Consider the following 18,252-nt stretch of genomic DNA (forward strand, 5'->3'; position numbering starts at 1 on the left):
CGGCAAGCTGAAGCACAAACATCGGAACACAGAACTGGGGGTTCGGTCTCTTCAGTTTTTCTCTCTGCTTTGACACCGCCATCCTGTCCTCTATCCCAGCCTCCTGCATCATTTTGCAGCTGGTCCCTCAGCCCAGACCACCAGAAAACAAGTCCAAGGTGAGCACGCCTGGTCTGCAGTGTAGTTGCTGGTGGCACCATTGATAACTGTGTCCCCATCCACGTGCACCTCAGCTAACTCCTCTCTAACCAGATTTAATATATTCTTTTCAGAGCTGTCATTAATGCTTACAAAGAGCTTTGAAACTCCTGAGTAGAAGATATTACAGTAGTAAAAGACATCATGTTTTTCATTTATTGATGAGAATGCAACCAGGTATTATCAGAAGCTATAAACCCTCTGAGTCAGGGGAAAGAAACAAAAAAAAAAAAGAAGACCTGCTGTGTTTCAGAAGATGTCAGCTCTATGTAGAGGCTGTTCACAGACATTTGGCACACCCTATGTGAGCTTCCACAGAAGCTATGTCTACACCCGAGCCCAGCTTTGTGCATATTGCTGTGCTGCTTATGGGGAGAGATGTATAATGCATTTTCCTCCCAAGACAGCAATATCACATCTATGAAGAAGATGATGGCTGCTGTCTAAATTTTTGTCCTCATGGGAGAGGACAAGCTTCTTTAGAAATAACTGCAATTGTGCAGTTTGATTCCTTGCCAGGGGTGTCCTCTGGACATAGGTCCATTCCTATCTGGGAGCAGGAACTGCAGGGGAAGGAAGGTGCTCCCAAAGGCTTCCTCATGGCAACACACTACAGCAAAAAACCTAAAGTTTGAGTGCCTGCCCAGTCATCTGTAAGCTACTGAAATATCTTGCATGCAGACTTTATCATAAATTACGACTGCTGCTTATGGGATTTTTCAAAGTGTCCATCTCACGTTGCTCTTGGTTCTCCCATGAGGACAAAAATTTAGACCGTGACTAACCCCTCCTTTTCGGTGGGTTTCTCAAAGCATAATTTCAGTATTTTCTCTTTAGGCTCCCATGTAATTATTTTCTCATACTCCTCCACTCTTGTGGGGCCCAGCTCATTCCTATGTCCTCTCTATGTACGTATGTTTAACTGCATGCTAATCATTTATGATTTGGTGCAAGAAAGACATTTGTTATCTGCTTACGGTATTTTTCAAACTGCCCTTCTCACATTGCACTTCGTCCTCTATCCCATGCCTTTTTCTAGGCAACATCATTCCACTCTGGACTGCTACTTCCATGAAATCAGAAATTACCCAGCTAATATGTTTTCTTGTATCAGATGTCCCGGAGATTGTAATTAAAAATGGAGAAGGCCTCTAAGAAAATAATGCACAACTGCCAAATCATGGTCATTCCATATACTTTGTATTAATATTGGTTTTGACCACATATGCAATCAATAATCTCAAAGCTGTCTTCCCCTTTTCTGTTTCAAGTGTAGAAGTTGTAGCAGTCACATAAAGCCATACCTGCCTCTGCATCTGAATGCAGTTGTACAACTAGCTCTAAATAAATGCAAAATTTGATTAACAATATATTATGCTGCTGGTATTTGAATACTAATAATATCTTGCACGTGCAAAAAAAAAATAATCTTCAACATCTCATTTCAAAATAGTTACAAAGTAGAGAGAGAGTTTTAAATCCCATCTCTCCTTAAACATGTGTTAGTCATAAGAGTTAACAAGAAATACTCTTGGTTTTCCTCTCCTCCTAGCTACACAAGCTTCCCTTACAGCTATTTGCAGTAAATGCAGAGGAATATGAGTTGCAATTTTTGGTTCTGAGAGAAAATGTTGGATCTCAATATTCCTGACCCTGTGGCTCACTGGCCTGAATGCTTTTTGTGTATTTATCTTCTGAATAAAATGTGGTGTAAAGCCACCTCACACTGAGCCTCCAGCCCTGAGAGGATCGTGCTGGTGGGGAGGGAAGAGAGTGGGGCATCTCTGAGGGAATTTGGGAAAGGAAATGCTTATCCTACACCGTGCAAGAAGCAACCTCAGCCTTTCTGGCATGTGGGTATCAACTTGTGAAGTAAAAGTGTACCATATTTCACAACATGCCATTGTTATATATAAAATACAATTAAGAGATTTGGAACTACATGAATATGTAATGTACACATATCTTTACAGATGCATTTTTCTCCAGACAGGCCGGTGCCTGCTTTAATTTGGAAGCTATCCATTTTCATACAAAGTTAACCAAGAGTGACAGGAAATCAGACGCCTACGTTATTTATATTTTCTGAACTTAAAAAAAAAAAAAAAGCCTTCTGTTAATTACTTTTCTAGGAAGCTATTTTGTGATACCACAAGGATAGATCTTCCATATTCAGAAGTGCTACGGAAATGACAACTTTACGATGTGCAGGGTGAATAAAGCGTGTTATACGCAGATATTTAAGGGTATATTTGTCTTCATTTACTGTAAGTGAATATGTGACCAACAATAATGAATTTAACTGCTTCTGGCCTGGCTGGATGCATTTACAACAATTACTGGAGGTCTGACCTTTTTAACCTTACACATCAAGTGGCACATACGCATTATTTATTTAGCTGGAATTAACAGTGATCTGTGAAGCTCGCTGTATTTTCCTTTGGTTCTCTTGCTCATCAGTCATAACTGACCCCCGTGAGTATGTTCAGTGGTGACAGTTTCACGTCACTCTGATTTATGAAAGACTGGGGAAACTACAGAACAAAGCAGTAAAATATTTTTAATGGCCATTAAAAAAAAAAAAATCCAAAACCACCTTTACATCCCACGATCCCTTGCAGATTGCTGTGAAGACAAAGAGTAGACAGAAAAGCTCTACCCTGCCACGATTATTGGAAAGGAGAATGTGAGCTGGCATCAATAACTGTGCTGCAGGAGCAACGAGGGCTTGGACTCCACACCTGACCGCACACTGATACAGCGCTCCAGTGTTGTGCCACGTAAGGTCTGAGAAGCAGAGTGCATCTAAGCATTTCACTGGTAATCTGAAATCCACAGTGAGCCCACCCTGGCTCTGTCCGTCCCCTAACCCCTTCTAAGCACTCCTTTGTTTAAGGAGCCACGAAGCAGATGGGGAGGAGGTGCTCGGGACAGCTTCTTGTGCTTGCAGGAGATCTGTGCGGTGGCACAGGGCTCCTGCAGCCACATCCAGAAAAGAACCGCTTTCTCCTATTGCTGAATGCCCTTACAGGCCAGGGAGCAACCCACGTTAATGGGTCCGAAGGTGGAAAAGTGATTAGCAATGCCATGTATCTGCTGAGGCGCATTGCACAAAGGAGGTCTATTAGACTACTTTGTTTGTGGTAGGGAGGATTTTTATTACATCCAGTTATCATCATCATAAGCACTACAATGGATTCAAAATGATCAGACAAAATGTGCAATTAAAAACTGGTTTTTGTAGTTCTAGAAATCTTATTTCCTTCATCAATAATTTTAGTGCTTACCAAAAGGAACTAAAGAAGCAATTATACAGGGTTGTGGACATTTTTATGGATGCACTTTTGTTTCAACTCCAGAGCTGGTTCATAAACCAAACCATCCACTCCGAGGGAAAAAAAAAAAGGCAAGATGAATACATTTTTCTCACAATGAACCATATTCTTCTATTCATTGAGCTCTCCTTATCCCAAAAGTAGTTACTTTTCCGAGTTTAGGAAAGATGGAAAGACCTGTCTTATCAAAGGCAGGATCTGACTTACGAGCAGCCCCAATGAACTGCTCAAAATAATTTTTCAACAATTAGAAAAAAATAACCTCAGGGAAAATTTGCAGAAAGGCAGGTGCATACGATCATAAGTTTACAACCAGTTTCAAGAGATTTTTCTCTGATGATAGTCATCCTACCAGTGAAAAACAATGAGGAACAACAAGTGATTCACCATAGCAACAAACGCATAGCACATACCATATGGTGATCAGTCCATACAGAAAACTTTAGGCTCTATGCAAATAATTCGTTTTCAAAAACCTACAGGTAAGTTTAGCTAGTGCTTTCCCAGAAAAAGATTTTGGTATTTGAATCAAAAGGGAAAAGAAAGTTGCTTCACTGAGGGTAGAAACAGTAAAACTAGGAGCTCTAAAAGTCAAGTAAAGGTGTTTAAACAGTGTTTTCCTTCTACGAGAGCTGCTATGCAAGAATAAGCAGAGAGATTAGGCCCACTAAGTTCAATGAAACTGCCTGGACACACAGTGGCTGTGTGTTTCGGCCACTGCGGAAAGGCAGAGGCTCGTGTCACTGTTTGAAAACTATACTGAAAATCCATCTTTGCGCACTGTGGTCTCTGCTGTGCTTGTTAAGAGTGTTTCAAACACCACTCTGTCCAGTTAATACACTTTTTCTTGGCAGTCCTAGTCTGTCGAACCCTCCTACATAAAACCAGGCAGCTATGCACAGCCCTCCCACAGGCACACTTGAAGGTCCTGAATAACCTACGATTAGCAGGGATCTTTGCACCACGCTGCTCTTGTTGTCCAGTTCTTCCTGTTTAACGTGGGAAAACATGCTGTGTTTGTGGGGAAGGTCAGCAGTACCATTACAGGGATGAATTGAGCTGTGTCTTCTTGTAAATGCAGCTTGCTAACTCGTTCCCATGAACATCTGGGAAAGAAAACATCTACAACTGGTTCATACTTACAGTACTTACAGTACTCAAGTGCTGTGATTGCTAACTGGCTTTACAAGCACTGCAATTCTTCAATAAAGTTGATAAATGTTAAAGGAGTATCAACACACTTAATTCTGCACTTCTGTCTCCAGCCTCTTTGGGCACATCCTAGAACAATGCTGGAAGAAGTCTGGATCTTTCTGCTAATGCATTTCAGCCCCTCCCTCCCTTTTTATCTAAAAGCATCTTCAACTGCTCTTCTGTTTTCATTTCTGCCTTTCTGGGACAGAACTGAACACTCCGGGAAGCAGAGAAGAAAATCCTGGATTCAGCTCCTAGTCCTGCAGCAGTTCAGCAGGCTCCATCAGAACAAGGGGAAGGTGGCATTGTGCCTTTGGGGACAAGCACCTATTCAGATCCCCTCTAAAACCTCTTCCTTTCTCATGAGGCACAGTCTCCCCTCTGCTTTCCTGTAGATCCCGATATGTGGTGTTTCCAGCATGCACTGATCACGACAGTCTTCTCAATTTGGTCTACACTGGAGCTTTTGTTGTCGAATGAGATGTAGCTGCACTTATTCTTTCACATGTGAACTTCCACCTTCGGTTTTAAACTGGAATGGAACTACTTATTATATGTGCTATGCATCAAAGCTGTCCTTAAAGGAGTCTGGTTTTGAATAAATCACTGACATTGAGTACATATTTGGGAGGGTTTTTTCAGAGGAAGAGAAGAAGGGGAGGAAAGAGTTATGGTGGGTTTTTTTTTTCTTTCCATTAACGTATGTGGATAGAACTGATAGGACAGAAAAAGACTGCAGATTTAAAGAACACTTGCTAGCGCATGTGCCAGATGCTGATAGCTATATATAGCCACTCCAGCGAGGACGACTGCAGAGAGTATCTTAGACAGGCAAATAGGAATTTGCCCAAGTAAGGCCAGGGCAGGGAAAAAAAAAAAAAGATTCAACATTTAATCTATTGTGCATTACTTCCACTGAAGAAGAAGTTGTGTAAGTACTCCGTGAAGTGGAATAAGAACATGCCCTCATGATGACCTTATCCACATTTCCCATAAACATGTTCCCAAATTTAACAGAACCAAATCTATCCTTTTTACCATTAGACTGTTAGTCATTCTTGAATAGAACCTCGATTTCCGTGCTCCATAACCCTTAGAGAAGTAAGCAAAGGACAACAGATAAGGCTTCTTCAATGTAATAAAAAAGCAGCAAGCAGCCTATAAGATGAAATTAAAAACCAGAACTCAAATATAAAGAATATGATTTGCCAACTTAGGCTTTTCTTATTGTCTCACTCATAACAATATTTTACAAAAGAGAGGCACTTGATATTCCTGCCTCTTTTCCTCTATACCCTGGTATCACATTTCTCTTCCCTTCTATCCAGTACAGTAGGTTTTTACCTACAGCAATATAATTTCTAAGTAGTTCAAAATGTGAAATAGCAGTACTTGAGATGATGAGCTATCATTTCTACAGAGCAGTATGAGAACTTTGGAAAGACCAGGAGGTTGGGTATGAGTTCTAATTAACACTGATGAACTTGGCTTCTAAAGACTGAATTCCCAAAAGACTAACTGCTGCCTTTCTACACACAGGTCTATCCAAGTTATTCTCATTAAAACAATTTTTAAAAATTATAAGCTTCAGTCTGTGTCAAGATATTTAAGGCTTCCCAAATCTGATTAAAAATATTAAATGAGGTATTGAACTACATTAAAAATCAACCTTTTTCATGTATTGAAAAGTAATGGTCTATAATTTGTATTCAAGTGATTTTATTTCCAGTGAATAATAATTGTACTGCAGCCAACTTTGTGCCCTGTTTCTCTGAAAACCTCATGGGATGTACAGAAGAGGATTTTGTATCCTACTGAAGACACACACACTTTGCATGACATTGCTTCTTATTCTTCAGTTCTTACAGGGAGGCTTAACTTTGTTTTATCGTGTGCTTATTTTTCTAGTGATGGTTCCTTCAAACAGGTAAACACAAATGAAAGTGCGTAGGTATTAGATGTACTGATAGACTCTGGAAAGTACTATAAGCTAAATGTGAGTGCATGGAAGCAGAGGACTCAATTTGAATGAGTTAGAAAGTAGACTTGCAAATCAGGCCATTTATAATAATATTAATATATTATTATTTTCTGGTTTTCTCTGTGGAACTTGAAGCTGCCTATAGCCACATGATGTTTAAAATGAAACTGAAATGTCACACAGAAGTACTCATCACTTCATGTCCCCCTTAAAAGAAAACCTCTTCTGCAGGAGTTGGGGAAATGGTCATTTCTTACCATTCACTTCTCTACTTTGTCAGGCTGGGCAGCTTCTCCTCTTCTCCCTGTCCCAAATCTTTCCTCATTTGAGTCTGATCTTTTACCTCACATCTACACCCTGCACTCAGATCTTTCTTCTCTTACTTGTGTCTTTTTCCCTCACAGCCTCCTGCAGTTCAGTTTTAAGTTCAGTTAAGCAGCTGCAGAACTTGCCTAGGCCAAGCTGAAAAGCACAGATTTTGGACCACGGTATCACTATGAAGACACTTTAAGAACTGAAAGTTGAAAGAAAAAAGTGTCATTGCAAAATTAGGTCTGCAGACAGAAAGCAAAGGCTATAAAAGTAGTCCAGAGGGTGGCGATGAATGGCACAAGGTCCTGTTGGAGGCCAGTCACTAGTGGTGTAGTCCCACAGTTAATACTGGGACAAATACTGTTCAACATCTTCATTAATGACCTGGATGATGGGCCAGAGTGCACCCTCAGCAAGCTTGGAGATGAAACAAAACTGGGAGGAGGGGGTGACACACCAGAGGGTCGTGCTGCCATCCAGAGAGACCTCAACAGCCTGGAAAAATGAGCTGACAGGAATCTCAAGATGTTCAACAAAGGAAAATGTAAATTCCTGAATATGGGGAGGAATAATCCCAGCAGCAGCACAGGCTGGAGACTGACTGGCTGGAAATCAGCTCTGCAGAGAATGGCCTGAGGGTCCTGGTGGGCAACAAACTGACCATGAGCTTCACAATGTTGCCTGCATGAAGCCCACAGAGCACACTAACTGCCTTACCTAGCCCATCTCAGTCACACACCTTTTATTTTATCAGACATTCAAGCCTCATTCCACCACCTGCACTCCAGATACCCCACCCCAAGCTCTCTGTCCCTCTCCTGCTTCCCATATTTTCATGGCTGCTTTTAAGCAGTTTTCTGCCACTTTCATTTCCATATAACTTTCCAGACACTATTCTAGCCTACCTGCCAGCCTGCTTTCCCTCGTGATCATCCTACGTGGCATCTCTACTCTTATGGCCATCCCATGGTCAGTAGGGATACAAGATCTTTCCTGGCCATCACCTTTAGCCCCACTCTGGATGAGAGAGGCCTCACTTTGCCTGCAAAAGGACCATGACAGCTTTTGTGCTGAGAGCAACTTAAACTTCTTAATAGGGGACAGTGAACATTTGATGCAAAGGAGAACTTTTATGAGTTTGAAAGCAGAAACTTTAAAAATGCATGGAAATTCTTACAAAACTGTACTAGGAGATGTATGATACAAATAACAAGAATGGAAAAACATTTTGAAATAAAAAGAAGTATGATTGAAAATTAAAGGGAGGGTGGGTTGAGCAACACTGACTGAAAAAGCTTTCAGTCTTGGTCAATACTTTTTCATGTAGCAATACCAGTGGGTTACCAATTTAATCTTGTGTCACTTGGGACGAAAAATGTTAGAACAAAGGATAAAGGAAAAAAAAGCTCGGCACTCTTATCACCAGGACTCTCAGCCCTCCAATATGACATCTAAACACTGTCTTGCACTACCTTAAGTTTCAAACCCCAACAACACCTATAGTACCTACTATTTTATTCTTTATAATACGTCCGTCATACTTTATAATCACTTATCCTTTTTTTTTAGCCTACCAGGCAATGTTTTTTGTCCACCTCCTTCGACTTCAGCTGAATGTTTATATTATGCTATAAAATATTTTTTTCAAAAATACTGCCTCCCACAAAATCTGTGAGCCCACTGCAGCCCACTCTCTCCTACTGCCATCAGTATCTAAGCAAGTTAAAGAAGTCTCAAATATGTCTATATGTCTAGAGACTGCAGTATAAATTTACCCTTATGCATCAGCATGGATTACAGACAACAAATGAAAGTTTTCTTTCCAGAGGTTGGTGAATTTGGAATGCAAATGGTAAACCCTGAATTTCAGAGCAACAAATGATTGTCTATCACAACTCCTTTCCAAACGAGTCCTTAGAGTATTGAATACATGTAAAGGGGGAAATTTGAAAGATCCAGACAATTGCCACAGGCATCTTTAATTCTAACACCAGTTCCCACTCGCAGATAGAAGCATAAGTCTGAAAGAGGTAATAATAGCTAAATGGATATTAGTATCTGCCATTACCTGATCTATCTGCACAATTAAAGCAGTGTGTGAATGCTAAATTTGCTTATCAAATCTGGCTTAAGAGCCTAAAACAACTCGTTTTCAGGAACAACTTATCACCTCCATGTTGTTTGGAACTGATGGAACTTTAACTTAGAGAAAAAACACATGGGTATAATGCCTAAAGAGCTGAGAGAAGTAATTGCTTCCAGAGAGATTTCTTTCCCAAATGGAACCAAAGGGGGAATACAACAGTCGACTCCATTTCTGAAAAACAGGCATTAAGAGGCCAGAGAATTCCACCAAAAATTAGATATTTCCTCTCCTTTAACAATGCCAGAAACAAAAATGTTAAAACTAAAAGCATCTCAGGACACACCACAGCTGTCACATAAGAGTGACCAATCACTATCTCTGCTCTGAGAAAGACACAGTGATTCAGCCAAATAGAGTTGTTTCATCTTATAAATACTATAAATTGTTTAAGTCATGGGAACTCTACCAATTTGGACAAGAGGATGATGTGACCATCTTTGTATTGGCATATAGGCCCCCGAGTACACCCAAGAAAAAAAAAAATGACCCTTCATTCTGCCAAAACCAACAATTTGCTTCCCATCCAAAAAGCTCTAAAAGAAAATCATAGACTATGCAAGTGATAAAGCAAGGTGTCCTACTGGCATAAATGGAATGTGAAATTAGCATAAAATAAGTCCAAGCAGAAATATTTCATATCTACTGCTGATAACAGAAATGCCATCTAGAAGCTTTTTCAGATGTTCTCATACTTGTAGCATGGCTGATTTTCTACTCATGGTGATTCTTTAGAAAGGAAACCTCAATCTTAGAAATTGTTTTGAAATGGATACAGATACCATGAAGTAAAAGAAGAGTCTCATTGCTACATTCTTATCTATTCCACAGATCTCATATTGTTTAAGTAATTTATTTAGATTGTGAAACTACTTTGACATCATTGAGGATGGCAGAACTACTTCTGATCACAAGCACTTCATTTAATCATCATCAAAGAGAAACAAGTCAAAAATATAAAAAAATATTAAAAAATCCAGACATTACATGTGGACACTCAGTAAAAAAAGTCACTGCAATAATGTACACTACTAGATGTGCCATTGTAGGAAGTTATGATCCTGAAGACAGTGAGCATTTTACTGTTGAAATATCTTTGCATTACTCTGAGGCTTCTATTTGCAATATACTATGTCAATGTTAAAAAAAAATTGACATGCAAAATAGTATGTTAAAAATGTCTAAACAGACAGATGCAATTTGCAGGTCTAGAGCATCATACATCCAAGGGGGTATGTCATAAAAAGCATAAAACCACTTACCTCTTCTTGCTTAGGAATGCTGAACTTGGCTATCTTTGACTTGGTTCTGGCCGAATCAGGCTTGTTAGAAGGCACTCCTCTATACGACTTGGTCGTCTCTGCCGGTAACTTCAGCTTTGGAGACTCATCAGGAGCCTGGTCTTGACCGTCCATTGGCCTGACATAAGCTGTTGGTTTCTGCTGAACCAGACTGGGCTTCGAAGCAAGAGAGGGTGGGAAGTTTTGCACGCAGTGCCCACCACTGTGCTTTGCTGGCCTCTCTTGAGCTTGACCTCCTCCTTCCGAGCTACAATTGAGCTTTGCTGGCTGCTGCACTCTGTTGACGTTGTCTCCTAGCGCGTTCCTCAGTGAGCTTTGCTGGGCAGCGTTGGAGGAGGAAGAGGAGGTGGTGGGACTCGATGCATAGCGTTTTAATTTCTCCAGACTGGATTTTTGGTTCGCCAGCTTGAAGTCACCCTTGTGTGACTCCAGCAACCGGTGCCCGTGCTTGCTCGCTCTCTGCTGGCCATCTGAAGCAGCATTGTGCCCGGCCTTCTGCCAACCCATCGTGGTGCTTTTGCTCTGCTGGGCAGGTAGGGCTGCTGGTGTGGTAGAAGAAGTAGTGCTGGAAATGGGAGGAGGAGGTGGTGGTCTTGAGTCTGCAATATGATGTTCATCAGGCTTGGGGAGAGATGTCTGAGGAACCCCGGGTTTTGGAACCCCGACAAGGTGGCTCTGGTTTGATCGGTCAGTTAACAAGTCTTTCATTTCATCGTAGTTGCCCAGTGTATTCTGGATGCGATTCGAGAGTTCATCCCCCTTGTTAGTCTGCAAAACAAAAATCAAGTGTGCTGCAACAGGCAACATAAGAAAAACAAAATTCTCTGCATGCTTCTGCTGAAATCCTTGCTGAAGTAGCACTGCCTTATTCAGCAGCGGCGTTGAGGGATGAAATAGAAAATCCTTATTGTCTCTGAAGACACTTGTCAACATCTTAAATCTACCCTGTACTGGAAAAGCTATAAAGGGCCTTAGAGTATATAAAAAAGGAAATCTATCACTGGTATCATGCTGTAGTTAAAGTATATTACCTGGAAACTAGAAAATTTATTATTGCAACTACACAGAATGGTTTGGATTAAATCTGACCATGATAAAACTTTTCCTATAGCGCAGTGCAAGCTCTCCTTCAGCCAGGAATGAAAACACTGCATTCCCAATTTCCTTTGCTGCCTGCCTAAGTTTTCACATGGCATCTGGGAAGCTACACAACATTCAGTATAAGCACTGAATGAACTCACCAGTCTAGCTACCGAACGCTCTGAGGTGCCTTGAAAACAGCTTGTGGGACAATGGGAAAACTACAGATTATTATGTCCCTTCTTTGAAAATACTCTGACAGGATGCTCACTCCAGGGCACTCTCCTCTTCAAAAAAAAGAAAAAAAAGGTGAACAGAATTCTTCGCATTGCTCAGTGCTTGCTGTGTGCACCAAGAGGGAACACAGCCATCCTCCCTCCCTCCCCTTTAAGATTAATCATTGTCTTTAAAACCATCCATTTACTTCCTGACTGAAAAGGCAGAAGCTCCACAAAGAAATAAACCAAGCAAATAAAACATATTGGAAAACATTGAAAACTCTTGCTTTAAAAATCCACTGTAAGCAAAAGAGTGTATCATTAGCATTTACATAGCAGAGATTTTTTTGAACCCTGCCAAGATTCAGGCATCTGATGTTTTTTGCTTTACGTTTTCAGAGGAAGACAGTAATGAGCCAGTTGTGTTCTCCTTTCTCTCTTCCAGACACGGGGTCTGGATGGAAAAACTTCCATTGGCTTCAGAAGGCCAAGCTTTTATCTCAAGACTCTCTGATTTAATGAAAAACAGAAAGAAGGAGAAAGAAGGGAGTAAAGGGAATGGAGAAGACTTCCTTAAAGTTATATAAAAAATACAAACGATGTAGTAGCAACATCAGTTACTCTGGAAAACTGGGGGTATTCCTCTTTTTAAGCCTTTAAGTAAAATCCAGTCACTCAAACAAATATGTAAGGGAAACTGGGCCAGTTCAGAATTTTTTTTAAGGTTTCCTATTAAAAAAACTGAATCCAAGCAAAAATGCCTTGTAAATGAGTGCAGTGATTGCTACATGGTAACTTTCAGAGGACTACCCTGGAAGCATTCCTAAGTCAGAAAGTAGAGGCAGCCCTGTCCTGCTTGAAACTTCTCTCGAATTTCAAGAACACTACCTTGTAACTACGTAAAATACTTTACAGTTAGCTTTCTAAGAATGCATTGCTAACACAGTTTAATATATATCAATAATATATATTGAAGGGCACTGGGAAGGGAAAAACTCAGAAGTGTTCCATCTGAAGCATTCCTTTGCAAACTTGGAACAAGGTGGCTCAACCACTATAGCCTCATCTTCTCGCTGTGTTTGCAGCTGTTGTTGTCACAAGGACAGTAACCGCTATGAAAAGAAACATGAAGCATTAATTCACAGACAGCAAGTGGCTTAAAAAACGGTGTTCCTTCACTTCACAGGAATCACATTGATGTCCTAAAGAAGAAATTATTAACGAGGCTTCAAAAGTCAGACGCATCACATACATCTGAAAACAAAGAAGGCTATACTTAAGTGCCTCCTGGGATCAATGAAATGGCTCTACACTTGGGCATGTCCTTGACCAGCAGAATTACTTTCCAGAAGGCACAGAAAATTTTCCTTTTATCCAGTGGATCTTTTCTATGCTTCTGGTGGATCCTCTACCCTGTGTAGATACCTTGTAGAGAAATATTTTTGCAGCTTCCCTCTATGGAGGGAGACCTGCCCTTGGGCCTGCACCTAGCCTGATTCAGCCAGCGTGTGTATGAGGTCTCCTTCCCTGCCAGGAGCATGGCAACAAGGACCACCAAATGGAACAGGGTCCCTGACACCCACAAGTCTCCTACAGCACAGACAGCTTGTGGGGCAATTCTCCACGCAGCTGCCTCTAGGTCCATGAACGTAAGAGAATTTATGTCCAAGTTTTGCCTCTTAGAAAGTCCAACTTCCCTAACAGAAGGTCCATTCTTCCTGATGGCTGCTATTTGGATGAGGAAGAAATAAAAGCCTAATTGCAGATTACCTGTACAGTATCACTGGCCCAGAAAAGTCAGCACAATGTTTTCTATACGAATGTGATGTGAAGGTCACACAGGCACCTCATATTAAGAGACTCTAGAAAACCACAAGAATAATTGCAGCAAACCTATCTAATGGTGGTACCATGGTACATGCTGACAACTGTTTGGTGTTGTTTATTCCTCCTGGATACACGCTGGAGACAACCTGAGGTGAGACCATTTTGTGTTGAGTTGATCTCATCCAGAAGAGTTTACCTACATCCTCTTGGGAACAAGATGGGATCTGAGGTAACTTGTTATGAGCTTTAGATGGAACAGTTTTTCCTATTATTTGCTCTGAAATATTGCTGGCTTTATTTAATCATTCACATAGGGAAAACATGATCCCAAAATGAGTAAGTAGGAAAAGCACTCTGTGTGAACATTTCTAACCTACAGTGCTCTGATATTTATTCTTCTGCAATGCAAGATGAATCCATGCATTTGAAGACTGCAAGATCCAGCACTTCTAAAAATAAACCTGATTGTTGCATGGAAGGCCATCAGATTGTTTTCTTCATTAAAAATCCTGATATGGTTAATGAGGCAAAGTATTCTGTCCAAGAAATATCCAGAATGAATTTACTACTTTTTCACCCCCTGTAAAAAATATTTTAAGTAAAAGATACTAGATTCCCTGTAATCTTTCATGAAGGGTTGCTATGGATACTTCGAACAGGATAAGGGGCAACCCAAAGAGTCAGGATTTTTCAGAAAATCTGATGTTACAGGAGTAGTGATACATGTCAAGGTGAGAGAGGACACAAGATTTAAGAGATTTCCAGCCTGCCTTTGATTTTTAGATATGGCCTTCTGAATGGCAAATCCTTTGGCTTTAGCTCATGTTTCTCAAGCTGTGCAGAGGAATACTGAATTTAATCAGAGTTTGCAGTGAATGTCTGCTGTAACTTCATTTCCCTCTGGAAACACCTAAAACTTGAAAATTATCTTTAAAGACAGGAAGAGCGGGTTTCAGTTTTGCTTTCGCAGAAAGGTTTCCACTTTTGCAGTCAGCCTCTCTCTGTGATAAGATCAAAAAGCCCAAACCGCAGCACTGCACCCTCATGCTGAAGGCTCACAAATGCTCGGATGAGTTCAGACAATGCAATGGTCCATTGCCAGTGTAGACATGATATTCAGAGTATGCCACTGATAAAGTTTTGATGTCAAATATGGTCAGAATGACTGGTCATCCCAAGCAGCTGTCACGCCAACAGAGCTGTGAGTGAGCTACACTGCTGTCCTCGCTTTGCTTTTCTCCATGTTTCCTTGACAAAGCCAGCTTCTTTACATGCTTGTCCAAAATAGGGACGTGGTGTTTAAAGATAAGAAGCATGGATGGAGCCATTATTCTGATCTCCCAGAGGATAACTGCTCAGTATCCTCTCTGCTTCTGGAGACATCAATGATCTTTCATCCAGTCCTGTTAAAGCTGAGGGAATTATAATGTGTTTGCATAGAGATGCCTTCAGACATCAGAACTCAGGTACTACTGGTGGTACTACATGGTACATGAAGTCTGTGCCATGACAGTCAGTACATTGGCACACAGGTAATAATCGAAGTGCACAAAATATTACAATGATACCACTTTTGTAAGTGATTTGAGTTTCAGTATTACCAACTTCAGGTGCCACAGGGAAAATGGTACCAGGGACCCAGCAAAAGGACAGGTCCTTTTCGTGAGGGGTCTATTTGTTTTGACCTACCAAATGGAAAATTATTAAGTCTCCATTGCAGCAGAGTCATCACAAAATGCCAAGACACAGCTGACTGAAGCTTTTCAGGCTTTTTTTCCATGGATTAGCCTTTGATTGGTCTTACGGTAGACTTTTTCAGGTAGAGCCTTGAGGAGTTCAAGACATTTCGTACGGTTTCTAAATGCCTTTGTAATGAATCTGAAATTCGGGCAGCTGGAGGTCAGCCTCAAAGCAGGCAGAGCTGTCTTCTATCAAGGGACATGCTTTGAACGTGGTAGATCTTTCTTTTTTATTAGGGATGAAAAACAAACAACAATCTGGAAGAACAGAGAGCTAAAAGCTGACCCTGGAGCACAGGCAGAAACATGGAACCATGGAAGTCAGAAGCCAAGTGCCAGGTCCCAAATAGGGCTCCTTGAAAAGAGGCACTAAAGGACCCAAAGCATCAAAGACAAGTGATGCGGCATGGAGGGAAAGGATTCACAACGTGGTGCTTTTAACAGTAACTTGGGCATTACTGGAAGGGCACAGTAGATGATACATGATTATGCTTTGATGCAGGCAGGCAGTTACTGGGCTAGCTGGGGGAGAGGAGCAGACCCCCTGGGATACCGCTCTCTGGTCGTGTTCACAAGGTTTACAGGCTTCTGCAAAATGCAGAAGGTCCTGCTTGACCCTTCTAACAAGGAGTGGGGAGAGATGGTTGTGTATCATCACACTAGTGTTACTAGGGGGAATAAAACAGAGAGATGAGACTCATAAGTTGCTTCTATCTTTGGTGAGGGCAAAACATGTATAGCAGACAGATTTTGTTGGTAATGCTTACAGAAAAAAAAAAAAAAAACACCAACCCAAACACCAAGATATTTCATTGCATTAACCTTGGACAGAGCACAATGTTTACTGCATTGCTTGACCTTCACACACAATTCTAACACAATTGTTTTCTTCCATGTTGCAAAAACAGGGCACTGTCACCTTCACCTCCTAGTTTTAATTCCAACTCAAATATTGTTAGGATATTTCTAGTTTACTTCATTCTTGTGTGCTGCTGAACATTATAAGAAGTCTATATATATACACATATATACATATATATATATAAATCCAATTCTCAACTAACCGTAAATGTTCTTTGGGAATTTTGTGAGGCTAGCACTTGTGGGAGGGCGCTGAAACCCGGACAATGCCTTCTGCAGGCTGTGTTTTTGTACTGTGGAATAAATAAATAAATAAGGAGCCACCCAGCTGGGAAGCATCTACCTTGTACGGTTCACTGAAGAGGGAGTAACTCGTGTTAAATGCGCCATCCTCCTGCTGGGCCTCCTGATTTCTCCTTTCCCATTCTTTCCTTCGCAGCACGTTTCTATCCGGCTCATAGACACTGCAACAAGAAAGAGGAATAGCTTCTTAAGAGTTAAAAACTAGCGGGCAACATATAAACTAGAGCAAATTTAAAAGTGAAGAACTCTAGTTTGCAGACAGATGGCAAAAATAAGCAAGAACATGAATCAGATGAATGCCAGTCCAAGCAGGCTGGGGAGGCGCAGGTCTCTGGGAATGCTGGTGCTTTCTTCACACAGAGAATAGATAATTAAATTCTTACAGAAGAATAAAAAAGAAATCACAGGGCAGGATCTAGTCTGTGCAGAAGTTCTCTGCTTGAAATGTGACAAAGGAAATATCGAAGCAACTTTGACAAAGACTGAAAGTACTCTTAAGGCAGATGGTAATTACAGCTATGAGTAAATAGAAATTATGAACATATTTCCACTTATGACATATCCTCTGAGTGTTGTATGAGAATGCTCCTTTTTTCACATGGATGTGTTTCTGTAGCAATTCTTTCATTAACTAGCTCCCTAAAGAGCTGTTAAAACTACATGCTGTAGTGGTTTCCACAGTTAGGCTGCTTCTTCTGATCTCTGTTAATCAGCCAAGTCGTGAAACTACTACTGAAACAATTCCTCTTTCTGATGGATTTGACACTATCACAACTTCAGAGCATGAATAAATGAATACTGGCACGATAGTGTATGTATGGCTGGTAGAGTGCAGCTGGAGAGAGAATAAAATCACCACATTACACAACAGTACTAATTTTTAGAAATGAACTAGCCTGGCTCCAATATAGATATCCAGAATATATATATTTTTTTTCCAGAATTCTAGTTTCATGCATGACAACATAAACCAGAGAACCCTTTCCTCGAATTTCCCCGACAGCACCACAGGTTTGCACATTTCAGTCTGTTCTATTTTCTTCACAAAGGAAAACGATGTGTTTACGTGTTATTTCAGGACAATGTGACAAGGATGCTGATTGCCTATTTTGCTTAGCTCAGCTAATGCCTTTCTTCTGGCACTGTAAATCTGTAAAGTAGAAATATATATTAATGTCATGTAAGTGTACCATGTGTTAATAAGTAAAAGGTTGTCTTGCTAACCAGCTTCCCAGTTAGCAAAACATATGTTGCATCAGCTACCCACGTGACACTACCTAGTATGCCCCAGGCAAGGCAGTAAAAAGGCCAACAGCTATCTAATTCTAATTCAAGACTCGAGAGAGCTGAAAATACATAGGATACGTTAGATGGTATTAGTATTTAAAAAACAATGCCTCGGCAGTCACCAAACAGACACAAACTCTCATGTTTACTCGTTAAAGCTGCTGACTTGAGCTGGGCTGCAGAGCACCCTTCTGATGGGTCTGAGGGCAGATACCAAATGCTGAGCAGGGCGTTCAAACATGGGCATTTATTGTGAAACACAGGGTTTCAGTACAGCAGGTTAGAGACAGCTTCCAGCCACCAGTTTGTTTATTCCACTTACAGGTGGTTGAATTTTTTTGAGTTTTATCCCACATTTTTCATGAGCAGTGCATGTTACTCGCAGCAACACCCTCTCCTTGAAAAGCAGTGTCACGAGGAGGCAATCGTAGGGGTGGAGTTTTGGACATGGAAAATGCCTTCCTTTAGGAAAA

The 18,252-nt window shown here is 40.9% G+C and overlaps 1 protein-coding gene across 1 annotated transcript in view; it reads right to left on the reverse strand.

Annotated features, from left to right (window-relative positions):
- The window catches only part of AFF3 (ALF transcription elongation factor 3), a 281,631-nt gene extending 264,278 nt beyond the window's left edge, over positions 1-17,353 (reverse strand). The window contains exons 1-3 of the mRNA XM_065642739.1: positions 17,349-17,353; positions 16,533-16,653; positions 10,426-11,232 (exon numbers count right to left, since the gene is read on the reverse strand). Coding sequence (XP_065498811.1) covers positions 10,426-11,232; positions 16,533-16,653; positions 17,349-17,353 — 933 coding nt within the window. The remainder of the gene's footprint in view (positions 1-10,425; positions 11,233-16,532; positions 16,654-17,348) is intronic.
- Between the last annotated feature and the right edge of the window lie 899 nt (positions 17,354-18,252).

Source organism: Caloenas nicobarica, chromosome 1, assembly GCF_036013445.1.
Source record: "Caloenas nicobarica isolate bCalNic1 chromosome 1, bCalNic1.hap1, whole genome shotgun sequence".
Classification (NCBI taxonomy): domain Eukaryota; kingdom Metazoa; phylum Chordata; class Aves; order Columbiformes; family Columbidae; genus Caloenas; species Caloenas nicobarica.